The sequence below is a fragment of the Buteo buteo genome, chromosome 22 (assembly GCF_964188355.1).
Source record: "Buteo buteo chromosome 22, bButBut1.hap1.1, whole genome shotgun sequence".
Lineage (NCBI taxonomy): Eukaryota > Metazoa > Chordata > Aves > Accipitriformes > Accipitridae > Buteo > Buteo buteo.
Window position 1 is genome coordinate 8869027 of NC_134192.1, and position 20241 is coordinate 8889267.

General features: G+C 43.5%; 1 protein-coding gene across 1 annotated transcript in view; it reads right to left on the minus strand.

The window, feature by feature from the left end:
• Positions 1 to 2253: 2253 nt before the first annotated feature.
• Positions 2254 to 20241, minus strand: part of GPR50 (G protein-coupled receptor 50) — a 47747-nt gene continuing 29759 nt past the window's right edge. The window contains exons 2-3 of the mRNA XM_075054152.1: positions 5877 to 6929; positions 2254 to 4776 (exon numbers count right to left, since the gene is read on the minus strand). Of these exons, the coding sequence (XP_074910253.1) occupies positions 6061 to 6929 (869 nt within the window). The 3' untranslated portion in view covers positions 2254 to 4776; positions 5877 to 6060. The remainder of the gene's footprint in view (positions 4777 to 5876; positions 6930 to 20241) is intronic.

Here is a 20241-nt window from a genome sequence, read left to right on the forward strand (position 1 = left end):
TATTTCAGCCACAAATGTCTTTTTCAATTTCTTTCCTGCAAATGCTTTTGCACTTTTTTCCATGCCCTTTTTTTTTTTTTTATAAACTGCAAAACAGCTGTCACTTTTCACCCAGGAGATGGTTGTATTTTGATGCCACATTAATACCTCTATCCTACACGCTTATCAAAACCACTGGAAACCTACCTTGAGGCAAAGCAACCTGCTTACAGTTGAAGAAACAATTTTGCATCCTAGTTCCAGGGAAATTCAGAAGTTTTGCTCACAGGAGGAGCACGATGCAGAAGGAAAGACATCACCATTTATTAAATGTGTTACCTATAAAATATTCTACATACAAAAAAAATTATGTGCTTTAACTGGACAGATTATAAAATGGTTTGATGGCTGAGTCTACTTAAGAGGTAATCTAAGCAAGCCATGACTGCCCAGCCTTGCCACTAAACTAAAGGACATCAAAGTTTCCCTGGCTTCTTAGAAGCTATTATTTGAGCTAAAAACCTTACTGGGAGACCATGCTTGGGAGAAAACATGGAAACATATTTCAGTTAATGGTTCAGCCCCACCTTGTTTCCTCTGGAAACTGACCCCATACTGTAAATTCTATCTCTGCTGTACAGTGCACTACTGTACATATGAATGATGGATATTATAAACAAGCATTACAAAATGAAAATTCGGTTAACAATATTATGGAGTTTCCATTCACAAATGTAGTTCATGAGTGATACAAATTTTATGGCTCTTATCACCAATGAAAAAATTTGCATATCCCATCATGGACTTCTTGCAAGAACCCATTCCGCATTTCTTATCTCAGGGCTTTTATGGTAAGAAATACTGCATTAGGCCCAGTAATTTACATTTTTCCAATAAAATTCTAAATATATATGCAGCAGCTCTTTACTGACTGACTTCATGTTATAAATTATAAGCTTGGAAGTAAATACATTAGGACAAATATTGATTTCTAGTCACCATGACTGAGATTTTATCCTCATGTTGAATTATCACACCTCTTGTCTTTTATAGCTGTATCTTATCTCCCAGTTACTATACTTGTGGCAAGTAAGTAAATAAATAACACCGCCTCACTTCTGACAGTTCAATTCATTCAGTTCCACGTGGTGGAAATAGCAGGTATGAGTCCATGCAAGGGTTTTCTAGCAGCTCTACTCGGACAGACATTTTGGAATCTACAACCATCATAAACACTGCTTTCATCATCACATCACTGAGCATTGCAGGCTTTACTGTGGAAGCAGCAGATGAAGTCCACTGCCTGTTGGAAAAGATTAGCAAAAAAAGTAGCAGTAGTGCTCTAGGATGTCATTGAATGAACAGTGCTTGTTCATTCAACATGTCTGCTCCATGGCTGTTCAGCAATTTTTTGTTTTAATGGATAATCTCAGCCTTTACTACCTTAACACTGTGATTACACATGGCATCTGGTTAGTAAACAGGAACAAGGCACTTGGGCCATGTAAAAAATCAAATAGACAGCTCAAGTTGCAGTTACAACTGGACCACCCTCCATACCCCCATCACCCCTGCTTCAGAAGTGGCATTGAGACTCCCCAGAAAACAGCTCCAGTCAAGCCAGTATGGAAATATAATTGCTGCAGCCTATGGACAGAACCTATTGTCCGAAGAACTGCATGAATACAGCAAAATCTGCTCCAAAACAGTAGGAAGGGGGAGGGGGGAGTCTTGGATACAGCAGTCCTCATCCTCACAAAGCGCCTCGATGGAGACCAAGTGTGTGGCAGCCCTCACTGTGCCTCCAACCCAGGGGGACTCCCTCTGTCCCCAACCCTCCGCTACAACCCAAATGCCACCTTGCGCCCTGACTTGCGACCACCCCGACTCCCTCGCCCTCCCATTCACAGCTTGGCTGTGCTTTCCTTCCCAGCTGCAACGCAGTTTGTAGGGCAAGGAAATGGATGTGGCACAGTCTTTGCTTCCATAGCACGCAATGAATAGACATAGACACAAGAAAGGCAAAAGGCCTTGGAGGGACACACAGCGATGAGACCAATGGAAGTATGGAGAAAGTTTCTTCCCTGGTGAGGAAGGCCACAGTGCACCAGGCAGCTGGCTCACAGGCAGCTGGAAGAAAAACACGTGAATCCAAGCTGCCCCAGATGTACTGGGTCACTCTCTTCCAGGTCTGAGCTGGGCAGCTGAGGTATGCCTGAACTCAATTATATTTGTCAATTCAATCTGCTTTGTGGGAGTCAACAAAACCCAAGCTGTTGTTCCAAATATTTATTAAAAAATAACTGCAAGTTGAAAAAAAAATCAATAAGCAGTCCAATGGCAGATTTATTACAGTTTTAACAGGTAAAGGGAATGAATCTACTTTATGAACAAAAATAGCAGTAGGAAAGGATACTGAAGGATTCTTAATCAAATGATAAAATGGAAACAGCATATGCAATATATATTTATATATAAATATATTGGTTACATTCTTCTTAAATAGAATAAACAACATTCATCAGCAACATCCAAAAGTATTTCTTTGTGGCAGGAGATTCATCTTCCTTCACAACAATACTGCCTCTCCATAAGTTTCTGACCCCCATGACAATTTTAGAGTTTGGGGCTAGAATAGGTATTCAGCAGCACCAAATCAAATCCAGAGCAAGTGATTTAAAGCTAGTTTATAGGAGATCTGGGTGTCATTTCTGAGACTTAAGGCCAGGTATGCAATAGGTGGAATTGGCAGAGCATGATTTAAGCTGTGGGATCTCCTTGAAAGCTCAAATTTGGATTAAAGCTAGATTCCCACAAGGAAACTCTGACACTGCTCAGGATTCCCAGTTTAAGATACACTTCCCTTTTTCTGTAAACAAGTGTTAACAAAATAAACTTTCTGTACCCTGTTAACCATTTCTTAACATAAAAATAAGAGCTGCTTGGATAGTTTTAAAATAAGTCAGTATAAAAATCTATCCTATCCTAAGTACTGTCTCTGTATCAAAGTGCTAGCAAATGGCACAGTGTTTTCTGTTTGAAGCCATGTTCCCTGCTTGTCATGTCTCGTATGGCAGACTTCAGCTCCAGCAAGACTGAGCTCAGGACTCCAACCGTGGCAGCTGAATCAGCCCAGCTCCAGGCTCACTCCTGGGCAGTCCTCACTTACACCGGGACAGCCAAAGCACTTCTGAACGGGTCGTGCTAGGACAAGCTCTCTGCTGTTAGATGGACGGTGCTGATCACAGACCCATCCCCACCCTGTGGGGTGGTGGCAGGGTCTGCACATGCAGGGAGCTGCTCAGGACCCACCTCTGTGCAGCAGGTACTTAGCCTGTTCCCTGCAAAGACCTGGGCAGGAGTTGGGCTCAGACCCTACAGCAGAAGACGAGCAGATCCCCTTATCATTTTGCATAGTTTGGTTCAGCAGTGGCTCTCTGCGAGTCCTGGGGAGATGCCCTATCATGCTCCTGCTGCTCCCCGTCCTACAAGGTGCTAGCAGAGACTCCCACAGCTTGCCTATTCAGGATCTCTTTGGCTTACTTGGTTTGGTTCAAATGCTCCCTGGTTGTTACTTTGGAGCCTGAATAAGAAATAGTGCAAATACAAGCTTAAAGAAAAAAAAATACCACACTGCCTTCACTGAACATTCAGTTAAAAAGACAAGGATCCTTAAGATGAAACCCCAGTTGTGGGGTATTTGAGATATTTGGCAAACCTGTACAAGATTCTTCATGATTATCTTAAAAGACTGTATTTGGCTTGCCGCTAGATGCTTAAAATTATTTGCTAATGTGATTCTAACACTGTTTTGGCTAATTGCAAATGACTTTGAAGACTAGTCACAGAACACGGGACATCTCCTTGGCGCGACGGGACAAACACTCCCTGCAGTTATGGATTCCTTGGTGCTTTTCTTATCCGAGTTTCACTCAAAATGATTTTGCTTGCATGGAATGGTGTGAATTCATCCAGACTGGTTTTGCTGGAAGGCAAACGGACCACATTATTTCTGAGGGTCAAGATACCTTTATTTGGCCATGCTCAGGCAGATCAAGAGGCCAAAACAAAACTCAGTTTGATTCCTATTATGGGAGGCTGGCTGCGGTGCATTTTAAAACAAAAATAATCTGAAGTGGCTGAGATGTTCAAGTCTGAAACTTCACGAAGTGCCAGGGTGCCCTATAAATGCAGAGACCCCCCTTGCATTGCAGCAACCTTCACCATGTGGCAGCACGCATACTGCAGTCTTCACTGAAGCAATGCACCATGCAATGTTTCTTGGCCCACTTCATAAAGGGGCTTAATTTCTCTCAACTCCTCTTCTCCCCCAAAATCAGCAGAAGGGACATTCAGCAACAAGTTGCTTTCAGCAAGCAATGCACAAATGGCTTGTTAACTTCACTAAGAGTTAGGCACTTAGCCTGCTCAGGGTTTTTGTAAATCCTACGTACCTCCATCCCTGGGCACCTACATGCTATTGCAAAGTCTGGTTCTCAGTGTTTCAGGGTTCAGCCCTGAGAACTAGTCCTGCTTTGGCTATGACCAAAGAGAGAAGACTGCACTCTTTGATCAGGCGCGGGGCTGACTGCTGTCCTGATTAGACCCACGGGGCTCAGACCTGCTCCTCTCCACCACACAGCTCCCGCTGTGCCTCTCGGTACACCGGCATCAAGCCAGCTTTGCTAGCTTGAAGGTAGAGTTGCACCAGGGGAGTTTTACCTGTTGATTTTCTAGGACTGTTTCAAAGCAGGATCCGCACATTTAAAACCATAAGGAGATGAATTCACAATGAAGCTAAGGAAAAAAAGAAGAAGTCATATTTACAGACAGCTGCCATCACGCCCCCCCTCACTCCATTAAAGGAACACTCTTATCACTGCCCATGTGCTTGTTTCTACTGTGATCCTGGCCTTCCCGGCACTTCAGGACATTGTTTCCAATGACACAGATAACAAGAGTTCAGGCTTTAACTGAGAACTGATGCGTGAATATGCTGAAGTAGCTCTCCTCTCCTAGCTCTATGAATTAATTACAGCTTTGTAGAGGAATAAAATGGAAGAAAATTCTCCACTTCCCCCGCACCCGCCAACAAATTCATGTTATGTGGTGGGCAAAAGGACAGGTGTTTGGAACAAAGACTTCCTTCCCCTTCTCCCTTCGTCTGCAAGTGTAAATATTACTGGAACTTAAAAGCCGGCATCTGCATTAAACAGATGGGACTCTGCTATGTTCATCTTTTTTATGATGTTCATGTGGCAGGGACTTCTGAAAGACATTTGGAATGAATGCTGGCCATGACAGGATACTGCCTAAATTAGAATCAGGCTCCAAGTATCTTCCTGCAATTAGATTATGTCATACGTTATACTCTTACTCATGGCCTGGGAAGGAGAGTGCAAGGATATTAATATCTGTAGATATTCAATTAAAATGAGTGCATCAGACACTCACTAGGTCTGGCTTTTGCCTGCCTCACATCTAGCCCAGGCTAGCTTCTAAACCTTAAGAGAAAAGAAAAAAGAAACCACACACAGTGGAAGTCATCATGCCCATATGTATGCCTGCTGGCTAATACTGTTACCTAACCGAAAAGGTAAAATTCATGCAGTTTACACTTCGTTTGCTATAGTTTGGGTTATGTTAATGCTAAAAAAATAGAATTCAGAGGGAGGGGAGAAAGGTTTGTTTGTAATACATGGCAATTTTGCCAGCTCTTGGAGGTTGCATTTCGAGCATAACTGCATTTCTCCATGCACTCTGAACACTTCCCTTTTCGAGGGTATTGGCATGCTTGTGGCAAAAACAACCAAACCTATTAATTAGGCACATGGTGAAAGATGGCATGTGAAAAAAAAAGGATAAAGATCAGTCATTTCCATTCTGAAAATCCTTACTCAAAGCCTTGATGTCGCAGCCATAAGCTAAGCATGAAAGGTAGCAGACTCCTTCCTTGGGTGAGAAGCAGACTCCTTCCTTCAGTGAGGGGCCCAGCAACACCAGCTGTGAAATGCACACATAGAAAGGCTCTTATATATTATATTTACAACTGTAATCCAGAATAAATAGTACTGTTCTGACTCATAAGTGTATTTCAGCTTGGTTGTTGTTGTTTGTTACAGCTGGGGATGGCTTGCTTTTCATCCCTTCTGTCCCACCCTTGGACACATCGATGAACAGCAGCCTGGGAGTCCGGAGTGTCAGCAGTATCCTTTTGTACTCCTTCCGGAAATTCTGGTTAAGAAGCCCATAGATCACAGCATTGAGGCAGCTGTTAAAATAGGCCATAAAATAGCTTAGGACAAAAAGCCATTCTGGAATGTGTGGCTGCACTTTTGAAGGATTAATTGAAACAGCAAGGCCAATAAAGTTTAACGGTCCCCAGCACACAGCAAAAAGGACAAAAACCACAAACATAGTCAAGAAATTCCGAATGTCAGCTGCTCTGAGCTTCTGCTTGCAGTCTTGTCTCACCCGCTGTTTGACTTGAATCACCAAAATCCAGATCCGTAGGTAGCAAAATGTCACGATGGACAGTGGGACAATAAAGTGAACCACCACCACTGTGATGGTGTATGATGTACTCACCGTCTGGGCAAAGGTGCAGGAGTAAATCCGGGGATCGTACTGCAAGGAGCCAACGAAGAAGTTTGGCACAATTGCCACCACTGTGAGTATCCAGGTCAGGCAAAGATAGCAGCAGGTGTTCTTCAGGTTGAAGAGCTTGTCATACCGAAGGCTGTGGCAGATGTAGCAGTAGCGGTTGATCGCAATCGCCGTGATGTTGAAAATGGACCCGATGACGCTTAAGCCCATCAGGAACCCGCTTATCTGGCAATGAACATTTCCCATGGTCCATCCATTATGGAAAATGGCACTCAGGATCAGAGGGTATGGATAAACTGCAACTACAAGGTCTGCGACAGACAAACTGACGACAAAGATGTTGCCTACAAAAAAGGAGAAGAGACTGTGAGAGGTTAGCGTGGGTCCAGATAGACAACTTGCAACTCAGAACTCCTCTTTAGGCCTAACTCTTCTCACAGGCTTCACTCTACGCTCGGTTTAGAATTTGAAACCCTGGAAAATAAGACTTTGCTCTACTAGTGACAGCAATGGAGAGTAACTAGGCATGATTAACCTGCATATTCCTTCTTAAGAAATTTCTAAACTGGAAGCGCTACCCTTAACTCAGCTATAGCTGTGGGTCAGGTTCCTGCATTCCTCTAAGTTGTGTAGGAGAGAAGGAATTTGCGCTCCTTGTTAATCAGCCGGCACGACTGTAGTCACCAGGCACCCACCCAGGATTCGCTATCCTGCAGAGAACTTCACTCCTTTAAATACTCTATAGTACACAATACTTTCTATAACATCACATAGTGACACTTTACATAAAACCTGTCCATCACGGGCCAAAGAACTGGAGCAGGCAGGTTAAGTTTTCAGTGGTTTATTCACTGCACTGACAGCAGTTGCACGGGAAAGGTCTTTTTTGGTCTTTTGCATGTGAACAGGTATATTTTCACCAGAATTTCTGCAGTCTTCATGCTAAGGAGCGTGTGTTCTTCCAGGAGCCATGGTGCAGCCAGCCTTTATGTGCTTATCTTATTTGGTATGTTTTCCTGTTCCTTTAATATTAAAGTTGTCCAATGAAATATGAAAGGTCAGTCACTCCTACACTGTCTGGGCCTGGGCAGGAAATATGATTAATAAGCTGCTGTCAGCCACCTCTGCAGAGTATGTGCTGCAGGTTGTTCATTTAGGCTCTAAAACAAAGAGACTTGAGAGTCTGTGCAAATATAAAATAATTTCAGCCTTGCTGGATTGAAAATGGCACATTGTATGGGACAACACCTGTCAACTCCACTGTGTGGAGAAGCCGCCAATGACCTGAGCAACCAGTGACTTCCTAACAGCCGTTACTGCTCATTTTATGAGGGGTGTATTTTTAGGTAGGCAAAAGCCTTGCTGTTCAGTTTGCCAGTCAGAGTAGAGGAGTGCATTAAGAAAAGGACCTTGAGGTCTTCTGGGAACTGGTGTAACTACAGGACCAGCTATAATGATGAAAAGGACATCTGTCAATATTCAGCTTTTGATGACTAGACAAATTGTCATTTCAGGAGCTCAACATTGCAGTTAGAGGACAGCACTCTAGAAAAAGTAGTTGTTTTTCCTAACTCTACTACCTTCAGGTATATCTGCAGTGTCAGGAAGGACAATATTACTAGAGTACCAGTAGAGGCTATGCTTAACACGTTTAAGGTGTTAACACCTATGCCCCTATGTGTTACAGGCAACATCCCAGCCAGCTGATCACACCTGCACCTTGTCTTCAAACCCTCATATCCTGCTGTCTACCAGATTATATGAAAAAAACACTAAAAAGAGGTCTTTTTCTGTAGTATCCATGAAAGGACCCTCCAAGATCTCAGCTAGGTCACTGGTTTCAGTGTTTGGAAAATACACCCAAGGGCTGGCAGAAATCACAGCCACATTGCCATTGCAGTTGGCTCATCACTATGCTTGTTGCCAACAAAAACTATCAGGACAAGTCAACAGTTCGTATCAGGCAGCAGAGTCCACTTCACGCTGACTGGAAAACAGTCCAGACTTGAGAATAGCCCATGGCAGTGTGGAGCTGAGAGAGCTGACACAAAGCGTCATTTAAAAATAAGTATTAGCAAAGGTCATGTGAAGTGCTGAAATCTTTTAAGAGAGAGATTTCACATATACAGGTTTACCACAGCACACAACTTCTGTGGCTGCTCTGCTTCAGTGCTGCTTTTTTGCTGATTTAATATCTTACTTAGAGCATTTTAAAATGCAGTCACTGAACCTGGTCCCCATATAATTAACTCTATTTATGCCCATTGTCAAGGGCAGAACCACCCATGGTCAGGCTTAGTGCTCACGCAGGCACCCTAGAGAGGGAATGCTCTTCTGCAGCAAACCTTCTATTCATTCAATCAAAAATACACACTTCAACAAAAACCAACATTTGTCCCCAGCACCAGAATTTCCTTTTAGAAAGGTTTTCCAAAACAATTTTCAAGACAGCAGAACAGAGACAGAGAAGTATCAGCAACCCAATTTAGGAGACTTCCAGAGAATGCTGGAGGCAGACTCCACTGATGGGATTACAACCCTCCCTCTTCACTGGACCTGTCCCGCTTGGATACACATTTATATACACAGGCGGTTGGAGAGCAAGCCTCTGCATTTCCTGGGGATGAAAGACAGCCACGTTCAACACCCAGTTCTGAATCAGGCAAAGCAGAACAAAGCTGGATAGTCCCTCCTTAAGACAGCACATCAGTGGATTTAATCCAAAGCTTAGCAAAATCATAGGGAAAATTATTAGCCTCACATCACTGCCAGCTGCTGGGAGAAATGAGCAGTCTCTGTCAGTCTTTCTTCACTAACTTGAATAGTTGGGAGGAAGTAAAAATAGAGGGGAAAAAAAATCTGTAAAAATAATATTCACAGGATGGACTTAGTAGTTTAGATTCAGTCCAAGAGCACAGTATTGTGTGTATTATTTTGACACCACTTCATTGCATATTGCTCCAGCAGTGAGAAAATGAGATGGTTTTATCAAGACAAGAGTAATCTCCTCCTTTACTTGGAGAGCAAACCTGCCATCCTCTGCTCTGTGATTTCACCTTGCAGTCTTGGCTCTCCTATCAGCTAGAAGGCCTATCACCCCAGCAGGGTGTCGGGTCCCTGAAAATAAGGTCAGAAAAGTTCACTCAGTACTATTTCACAGAAAAAAAACCAACCCTATCTTCCATTTTATTTGGCAATGTGATCAACTTCATATTTTTGTTCTGGTGAGACGAACATGAAGGTCAGACCCATATAATAGCCACTTGCATGTCAGTCCTGAAAATCAGTGCATTTTTAACAACTGAATACTGAAAAGAGGAGGCACATTGCATGCCTCCAAAGCAGAACATGCCCTTCAAAGTATGGGAACTGGCTGCTGGCTAATTATTAAAATAAGAGTAACTTGAGTTAAACATTGCTTCAGCCTCGCATAGCCTAGTTTGCTATGAAACCACTGTGTAGTGAGCCCTGTGGCCAAAGGTTCATGTCCCTGTCCTCTGTAGGATGATATCGGACCCTCACTCCCAAAAACATTGCAGAATGGGAAGCCATCTAATGTGGCTTTTAGGGAAGGTAAAGAACAGTCTCCTGCCAATGATCTTCACTACTGTATTTTTTTTACATTTTTCCACTATAAACTAAAGGAGTCCTGTCCATAAATAATACCAGCAGGACTTTATCTCAAATTTAAAATTATCTGCTTCTGTGACACTATTTTCAGATGTATCTTTTTCTTTTTGTTGGCATGTGACTATATTTCCTTATTAGCTTTCACATTTTCCGTCCTTCTTTTAACTTCTACTTAGTATAAATTGGTTTGAGTGCCACTGTGCTCTGTCCCCCAGTTATGGAGTTATACATGAAGAAGCATGAATGGTGGAGAAAGGCAAGTCTGTCACAAGCATACTGGTAATACGGACCCAGCCACCTTTTCAGAGAAACTAAATCTTTTTACATTACAGAGGTCCAACACAAAGCTATACATTACAGAGGTATGACACACAAATTGTTTGGGGGAAAAAAAAAAACCACAAAACAACCTGACTCCCAGCAGCAGAGCAGATTATAAGCATGAGCAAGTAATACAAAAGGCAATTTATCCCAGAACATCTTCTGCCCTAGTACTGCTGCCTTTGAGCTCCCCTCCTCCCTCCCATACTTCTCTAATCTCTGTTTCTGCTCACTCCAACAGCCTGCTGCTGTATTCCAGAAGTTCCCTGCTCTGCCTTTCATTTTGCCCGGGTTGCCCAACAACACAGGTTATCCGAGGACTTACTGTCAAGTCCTGGTGCTAGGAAACGTGGAAATACCACAATGAGTTCTGCAAATCAATAAAGCACATCTGTAAAGGTCTTCAGTGGCAGGCTGCCTGAGCAGCACCTGACATTCATACAAAAGGACATCATTCTTCTACAGAGATTAACTGAGCATCGCTGTACAAATACAAGGGTCGTTGGCCCTGCCTGCCTGAAGAGGCTGGTGGAAATCCCTGGGTGCACAAGCTCCAGTTGCAGAGATCTAGCCTCTCCCTGCTGTTCCCACACAGCAGCTGTGGGCTGGCCTTCAGCATACATGGGCTGTGTTTTAGGTACCCTGAACCTAGAAGCAGGGTTAAAAGGGGGTACAGGAGGTAAAATATTTTTCTGAAAATTGGCTATTTTTCTACATCTCAAAATGTCCAAAGCAAGCACCCCAAACTCTTGTTCTCTGTTATCCCTATAAAGCTCTCTTGCTGAAATATTACAGAACTGTTTGCTTCAGGTTAACAAGATACAGATGCTCAATGCAGCCTGAAGTTAACGCTGTTACCTGTAAACCCAATGCTCAAATTGAAATGTCCTGAGTGACAGGAGTTGTACCAAAGCAAAGAGACAGTTTTACAGATCAACTGCTGTTCGCCTGGCAGAGTCCACCTCCAACTAAAGAGGAAAGAGGGCTTTGCCGTCCAGGTTGCCCCTTCCTGTCAACCACCTTGCAGGCATCCAAGTTTCTCCCAAATAGCTGGTGCCCATCACAGCATTTTGAGGCAAACGAAACTACATACAACAGCCTCAAGGCCAGCAGGTGAGAAGCTGACCCATGAGCATGATGGACATGAGTGCCTTGGGAGCTCAGTGCATGACCAGTCCCCACGCTGTCCCAATCTCTTCCCAGCAGTGAGGTCAGACCTGGCGTCTGTCCGGCTGCAGCCAGAATAACTGAGAGTTGTGGAACAGCATGTATAAAAACCTATGTTGAGAAAAAAAGTGCTAAGATACACAATGACATAATGCTAAAAGTTTATTGGGGTGACTGGTATGTTTGTGGTGACACCTTACTATTTGTGGCTTATAATAAAAAGCATCTTAAACTTTATGTTTGTCCTTTCAGGTTTTATGAAAAACTCAACAGACTCATGTCTACAACGAGATAAACTGGAATGAAGACTCACATCAGCCTCAGAGAGATATATATAATAAGGTTCAGTAAACAATTTAACGGGCCATGACTGTAAAGCCAGCCTCTGATGACCACTTACCATAACCTAATACTCTCTATTTAACCTTCCAAAGCTTATGCTCACTGCAAAACAGAAACAAAATGTACTGTTTGCCCCAAGCAAAAGGATGAAGTCATAAAAGCTTTATTCAGCATGCAACAAGACTCTTTATTAGCTTTGATAGCCTTCTTTTCTTGTTTGTTTTTACCTGCCACTCACTGTGTGTTTGCTTGTATTTCACTAACCTCCAATCTGCAGACATGAAGCGCGTGCTCTGTTCTGCAAGCTAAGTGGTAGTTCATAGAATATGCTTTCAGACCAATTCTTTTCTTTTTATAATATAAAGATACCGTTGAGCATGTGCAATCATATTGACCATATACTGCTGTAATTTAGACAGATAATAACCCTGTGGTGTTTGGGGATCCTGATCTTGCAGGCCTCACTCTGACAGGCATTTCTTACATCCCAAACTCTAAAGGATCACTCCCAGGAAGACAGTGTTTACCCCATCAAAGGGAATTAAGAACCATCCTTCTATAAGGGACTACGACCCATGTCACTGCTCCATGCAAGTGCTTGGCTTCCAGGGCACTCTGAACACCTCACACGCAGCAACAAAATGGCACATGAGAAATCCCAGACTGTTAATTGTTATCTCTTTTCAGCATTCTGATAAGCAGTGATGCATCTGACGTGCCTGTGCAACAGCCCAGCGTGTACTTAACCATTTTGACAACTGAAAATGTTTGACAGGGGAGCACAAGTGAAAATCAGAGAAACTCTCCCTGAGATCCAACCAAGAAGAAAAAAAAAAATAATCTGTTGTTCAATTCATTCATCCACAAACTTTAATTGAGGATTTTATTTGTGTATTTAGGGAATCTGTTCAAAGAGAGGAATAAACAAAAGAAAGGAAAAAGCATTCAATCAATTATCTGTTATCATTACTCCATCAGGATTCAGAGGGGGATAAAGCCTGTTTCCTGCAGTTAAACAGACAATGCAGTTGGGCTGCCAGCTGGTCTCAAATTCTGACTGTGCTGCATAAAACGATACAGAGGGTAATGAACAGACAGGACAGGAGGTATCGCCAGCCCACAGCATCCTTAGGGCGTAAGGTTAGAAAACATGGAAATATCCAATTTAAGGACACCATGAAGGTCCTAGACAAAAGCATAAAACTCCAGGATAATTTAACTTTTTCCTGGCAAAAGTCCTTTGAGATCTCTCAGCACAATCGTGCAGCCAGAGACCAGCAGTATGCTCTGAGCTACCAACCGTTACCTGGTTTACTGGCATCATTCCCTATGGGAAAACTGTGGGCACTTAGTGCTGCTCCCTGCCTTGTGCCAGCCCTGCATCCGCACAGGAGCAAGGCCAAGGCAGAGCAGGAGGCAGACAGCAAAAAGAACTCTCAGCCTCCTCCTGCACCCTTCCATGACCAGACGTTTCAGCATCACAACTGCAACTTCATTAGCCATCTCATCAGTATATCGCCACGGTTGCGTGAAAGCTGCCTTTCCCTCTGGACCTGCTTCCAGGAGGAGGAGAAAAACCTCATGGTATTTACTGAAGTAGGAAGGACCAGGTGCCCAGCACTTCAATTACATTTATTTTGTTATGCGCCATGTATTAGTTTGGCTGATGGTTAAAGAAAGGAATTTCTTACACCGCCAGCTGGAGGACTGGATTACAGGATTTTAGACTTGCTTTTAGGTCATGACCTTTTAATTGTATTGCTGTCAAAAACATATTTGAGCCATGCCTTCAGCTACTCTAATTGAATGCAGCGAAGGGCAATCATTTGCAGTATTTACACCCCAGAGATTCATAACTTTCATTTGGCTAAGGCCAGCCAGATTCAGTCATATCTGAGCTCAGAAGTTTGTGGAAATGGGCTGGAAACTAGAGACCAGCCCTGCTCGCATGATTTCATATCTTTCCTTATATCACTTACCATTACATTAGAAACAATGTAAGGAGGTGATTTTTCCCTTGGTGGACATTGACTCGACTGAATAAAAATGATTTTAATTACGTCTTCTTCTAGACCTTTAAAAAGGGGTCAGCCCTCTTTCAGTACCAGTGCAGAGCAACTTCCCCATTTTCAGAGTTTCAGATATTTTAAAAACAAAAAGAAATTTTAGACCACCTCAGAGAAACACTGTTTGGAGAGCTTCCCCCTGTTACTCCACATTAATCCTAACACCTCCTGCTCAGCTTAGGCACACCTTCCCGAAAAGATGATCTGAAGATACTATAAAGAAAGGGGAAACTACGTAAAGCTGACATTTTACCTACCTCCAACAATTTTCAACTTTTTAAAAATGCTATTTTCTGTTCATTTATGTGCCTTTTAATGACTTCTTCCTGTGTTTTCCTGGAAGTTCTGACCCTTCACAAGAGGGAAAACCACGATGCTGCAATTCTTCTGGATTTCTAAACTTAGCTCTTGTTAGTGTGATGTTTCTCCTGGATGCAATTACGGCAACTGGATCTGCTAGTAATGGAAGACAAATAAGTGGTGGTCTTGATCTAGCTCTTAATATACACAAAAAAAGTGCTAAAAAATTACCCCTTCTGGTTATGTGCCCAGGACTCCTGTCATTTAACTGTTACGACCATGAAACTCATAGCCTGCAGTAAGGCTACGAGATAGCAAGCCGATCAACTTAAAAACTCAGTTGCTCCCTGTATCACTTCCAAATGCTTGGGATAAAGATGGGCTCGGAAACACCGCCTGCCTTCACAGCACATCCCAGCAAGGCTGATGGAGAGCTAGTGTCAGAGGCAGGAGGTCCTTGGGGCCACCCTCCAATTTGCACTGAGCAAGAAGAAGCCTCAGCACCTCCGTCAGTGCCAGCCGGCTGCAGTGTCTGACTCTGCAAGGACAGCGTGGCTGATGGCTACCTATTCCCTACGGCAGCTTCTTGGGGGAGACGGCAGGTCTTTGGGAAGGGTCTAAACAAAACCTCTTGCAGCTATAGCAGAGCGAGTCCAGGTACCCAAACTCCCACTTGACACCCTGGCTACCAGTGCCACCCTCTGAATTCCAGCTGTTTACCAGCCTTTTCTGCCTGAAATCCCTGCTGAGTGGTACTATGTGATTTTAAGCAGCTGCCTAATTCCCATCCAGGCTGTGTAGGGAGTGAAGGCTGATGGCCTTATGTTTACCCTCACACACTGGCCACACGAACACAGAGACCAGCTCTACCAGCCCATGTTAACTCCAAGCCCATTATTTATCAACTGGTTTGTAAAGTGCTCTGAAACAGGAAAGGCCCTGTATAAACGTAAATGTGAATTATTGCCAGCATCCATTGAAATGACAAACCAGCAACCATGCTCTCCCAGTCCCAGCAGCTGTATCGCCACCATTTGCCATCTGTTACTACTCTAGAATAAAATCTGTGAACTCAGGCTTAATAGACTTAATAATGCTCTTTTGCTATTGATGCTGGTCAAAGTGTGTTTCTGGCCTGGAAAGGAGCTATGTGCAAGCAACCGATTCCTAGGCAGCTGTCAGGCAGAGCGTATAGTCAGATCTGAACATACAGCTGATTTTAGCGATAAAAATCGTGTCTGACTGCCCTGGTGAGCCCTGCTGAACCAACGCAGCTGAGCCCAGGAGCTGGCTGCTGCTCGTCCTTGTGCTTCACCAGCAGTTTGTCGACTAAACCTTAGTGACAGCACCAGTGGCTACACTCATGGACCTCCACTGCAAGGAGCAGATATTACCCTGCCAGAGCTAACAGCTTATTTTGGCCTCCCAGCCTCGCAATCCCGGGGATGAGTCTCTCTCCAGTCCCAGCTCTTTCTGGTTAGTTGGTGGGGATCGGAGGCAATTTTTTCCCTTGTAACTCTTTTGAGTTGTATATGGAAATGATGAAGCTATTAAAAAAAAATAAAATAAATCACCACACAAAAATGTTTCCATCAGTGAAGAACATTTATGTTTTAACTTATTCTGGACCAAATCTTGTCCAAGTCTGCTACAGGCAACACCTTTTCAGATTGTGGTTGGTCTGTTGGTTAAGCCTTAGGACAGACCAAAGAAGTTGTGTGAGGTGAGGACTCTCCGAGGCAAAGAGGTGGAGACTCAAAGCAGACAGCTTTCCTATGAAGACTTAAAGATGCTTTTTATAAGGGTTGTTTGGGCACACATACAGCTTCACTTTGGGGCTGCATTAGATGCTGTGATACCAAATTCAGATGCTCTGTTCAAGATGCACCTTAACATCCTTTTTAAAGATTCAGACTTGAAACAAATTAGTATTGTACAGTACCTAACTTCAGGACAGAGCAAGGTGAGCTCAGACCATAGCCAGTCTGGACACAGACCAGCACAACACAAAATGCTGTCCCAAATCCAGCCTCACTTTCTAATGGAGGCTTAGGACAGATCTCTAACACATACTGATCCTGGCATCAGTACCCTCTCTAGCACCCTGTCCAACAAGAACAAGACTAACATTAAAAAAAGTCAGTTGCCATATAAAGATAGAGGCCATTTTTAGACAAAAAAGTAATCAACATATGAAATAACTAAGCCTAAATCAATAATTAGAGGAATAGTAATAGAAGAGTTGAGCTAACAGAACAGAGTGATGCTGGGTACACAGGCTAAGCTAGAGCAGCTGTGCTCTGAGCGTCCTCAGCTCAGGGACGGTGAGATGGGCTTGTGTGCCCCGAGGAAGTTTATCCGCTTTTCCCACTCTGGGTTGGTCTAAGGAGGGCTGTTTCCCTTCCCAGCAAATCTTGCCTCCTCAGGAAGTTCATGAATTCCTGTTCTCCACTGCCAAGACAGATTAGTCTGTGCCATACAGACTATTTAGCTGAAATTCCTTTCTCATCTGTTTTGGAGAGGGTAAGGAATTGCCATTCCTTGAACCAGAATCTGATCTCAGATAGGTAGGGCAAATCTGAAACAAACCCAGTGCAAGTGGGCTTGTCAACCTGCTACCTCTGCAAGCTGTCTTGAAAAGCATGAAATTGAAGTTGTACCAGCCTGCACTTTTCTTACAGTATTACAGGGCAAATCTTAGGTTTATTAATTAAGAAAAACCATCCTGCAAGCAGGTGTCAAAGTCCAAAGAGAGGGGAACGCAGGGATGTAAGGAAGAGAGCCATCATGCAGGGAGCTGCAAGATGCAGAACTTGCAGGGGGAAAGCAGACTTACTCACAGGCAAACGAACACTGCAGTCCGCTGTAACAGAGCTGTATTTAATTTACCTTATCTGTTAAATCTGTCCTCACTGTAATTACACAGCATCCTCCTCCTCTTGCTATAAACAATGCGTTGAGTAAACATGCTGAAAACATGGCTGGCAGGAGATGGAGGGAAAGCAGGGCTGTTTCTCTCCATCTTTACTCTCCCCTTGGCGCTCTTAGATATTCTCCGGACTTAACCTACTTGGGGCTTCCTGTCTGACGCACCAAGTTTGTACCCTGACACCCATGATCTGATCAGTCAAAGGCTGGATGCCTTCCTAAACCAAAGCTGGCCTTCTAAAGACCCTCCTCGATTTGGGCTTGGGGTAGAGGAATTCACTGGCCAAGCAAAGACCTCACCGACAATGACTCATGGGCACGGGCTAGCACGCCCTGCTGTCAATGGTGACAGGCTGAGCACATACCAGTTTTCTCTTAAATGGCCTTTTCGCCAATCACTGTAACAAACCAGCTCCTTTCTGCTCATCTTTTTAGCACTGAAAAGAGAGGGTCTACCAGTTAAGTACTGAACTGAATAGAGGTTACCTAAATGAAGGCTCAGGTGTTAAAGCAGTAGCAGGATGATCAGGGTAGGATCTTTATTCTGCTTTTGCACAGCAGTTGCCACTGGTTAGGAAAAAGAAACATAATTGGGATCCCATTTATCTCCAAGGTGATAGCCTCATTGTAGGCTACAGCATGGTCCTGGTATGCCTTACAGTGCCGCACTGTAACCGATTGGCTTTTCTTCTGATGACCTTAATGCACTTTTTCCAAACATTTTGTGGCCAAAGTTATAAAAGCAAGTTATAAAAAAAAAAACCATGGGGTAGATTTAGTCCACTCCATGGACATTCCTTCCAGCTCACACTGTTTTCTCCTGTGGCCTCACACTGGACCTGGCAATGAAGCAGGTATTGCCACAGTACACGTGTGCAGTGAGGATGAGGCTGGAAGAGAAATGATACCGTGAGAGACAGAAAAGGAGCATATCTGGGGGAAGCTACTTACATTCCTGTGCTTAGTCAGTCCTCCAAACCCAGCATCCAGCCCCATGGCAAGGAAAGAGGTTGAGCTACCTGAATTTCATCCAATTCATACCTGAACTGTTCATCCAGCCTTCACAATCTGCTAGGAAGAGGAGTAATATTCCTTACATTACAGACGGGGAAAGAAAGAGACCCAAGGTTTGATGGCTTCATCAAGACTATGTGAACTGTAACTGAAAATCTATTCTAGACCACCTGGTTCATTCACAACTATTTACTAATCCCATTGGAAATGGAGAGTTTCTTTCACCTGGGAATGCTTCAGGGACTCTGATACAACTGCATCGGCAAAAGTCCAATGCAAACAGTTAAAGTTGATTCAATAAGAATAGTAATGATACTGGAAAAAATTACCTCAAAAAAATAATGCATGCCCTAAAGGACCTTTTCCATTTTCCCAGAAATGAGTCCAAAAACAGTGTTTCCCAGAACATCAGCAAAAGCTTCACTCCAGATATTCCACAGGGTTTACAGGACTCATGTCAAGGCTGAGTACAGGATGGGCAACAAGAAACGATGGATGATATGAGAAACTTGGACTAGGGAGTCCCAAATGTATTGCTGGAAGGCATCTGCTTCTGTTTTTTTCCTAATGACTTATGAAACTTAATCATCTTCGAGGTGCAATGGGTGGGTATATTGAAAGAGACAAGATGTTTTTGCAGTAAAGTCCACAGTAAACATGTTCTGACATGAGCCCATTTGAACAAATGGTTCAAATGGGTGTGCTCTAACACTGATCTCAAGAGGGAGTCTAATGGTGGCTAATATCCAACTGGCTTGAAGGAGAATAAGATTTCATGGGACTGACACCTAAATTACTGGAGGAACCTCTTGAAGTAAGTAGCCATACTTGTAGGCAGCAGTACACACATTAAGAGGGAGATCTTGCACTTGTGGGTCATAACTGACAATGCTGGCAGACACTTCTGCCATCAACGGCTTCCAGTACAAGAGCATCACTGGATTCTGCTCTTACACAATGTTTTGCCCTCAGCAAAAAACCACAAGAAAGAATAAAAGATGCTGAAAAAAAAGCCATCCACGTAAGCCAAAGAAACCCTGAGTTACTTAGTTCAATTGCCTAATCCTGAAATACCCCCGAGTCCTACTTTCTCATGTGTAGTGATAAGGGCAAGCCTACTTTTAGAGTTGTATAATCCCCATCAAGTGATGGTGCTTTTAGTGTCCCCTTAAACTTTTCCCTCCCTTTCCCTTTTTATCTCTATTGAACTTTTCTCAGCAACAAATAAATCACAGAGATTTCTTCTCTCTGAAGCTACTTACCATCCATACCAGGATACTTCAAAGTGGTAATGTGAGCCTTATGACTCCCATTCCGAGCCAGGGAGGCTTAGCAAGGGCTGCACACAACCCTTTAAACGCTAACCCCGAGTGGACATTTTAAGCCAGTTGGTGGTTGGTAAGGGAGACTCTGCTCCCCCTTCGGTGTTTGTATGGCCAAGGGTATGACTATGAAATCCATCAGCGACCATAGGGCTGGAAGGGACCCTGGGAGGTCAGTTGACCATCCCCCTCAGGCACAGCATCTCCTCCTAAAAATTACTGACAAGAAGGAGTGTTTCTAGATTGACATTGCCCTTAGTCAAATCCAAGCTGCTCTCCACCCTGCTTGCTAAAAATGAAGGTTTTAGGCATGTGCTGGTTGAGCAAGCTCAGAAACAAAGGAATAACTCAACAGCACATTTAAGTCAGGATGACCTCCCCCCAGGCAGGGGCAAAATAGAGGAAGAGCTACAGCTTTTCACACTGCCTTTTGCTCCTGAAGTGCTGGGATTTCTATCAGTTTTAGAGGACACGCTTTCATTTGCCATCCTTTCCAAAGACAAGAGAAATGGTCAAGATTCCTAAATTTCTACAAGAAAAACCTCACTCACTCTATGCAATTTCTG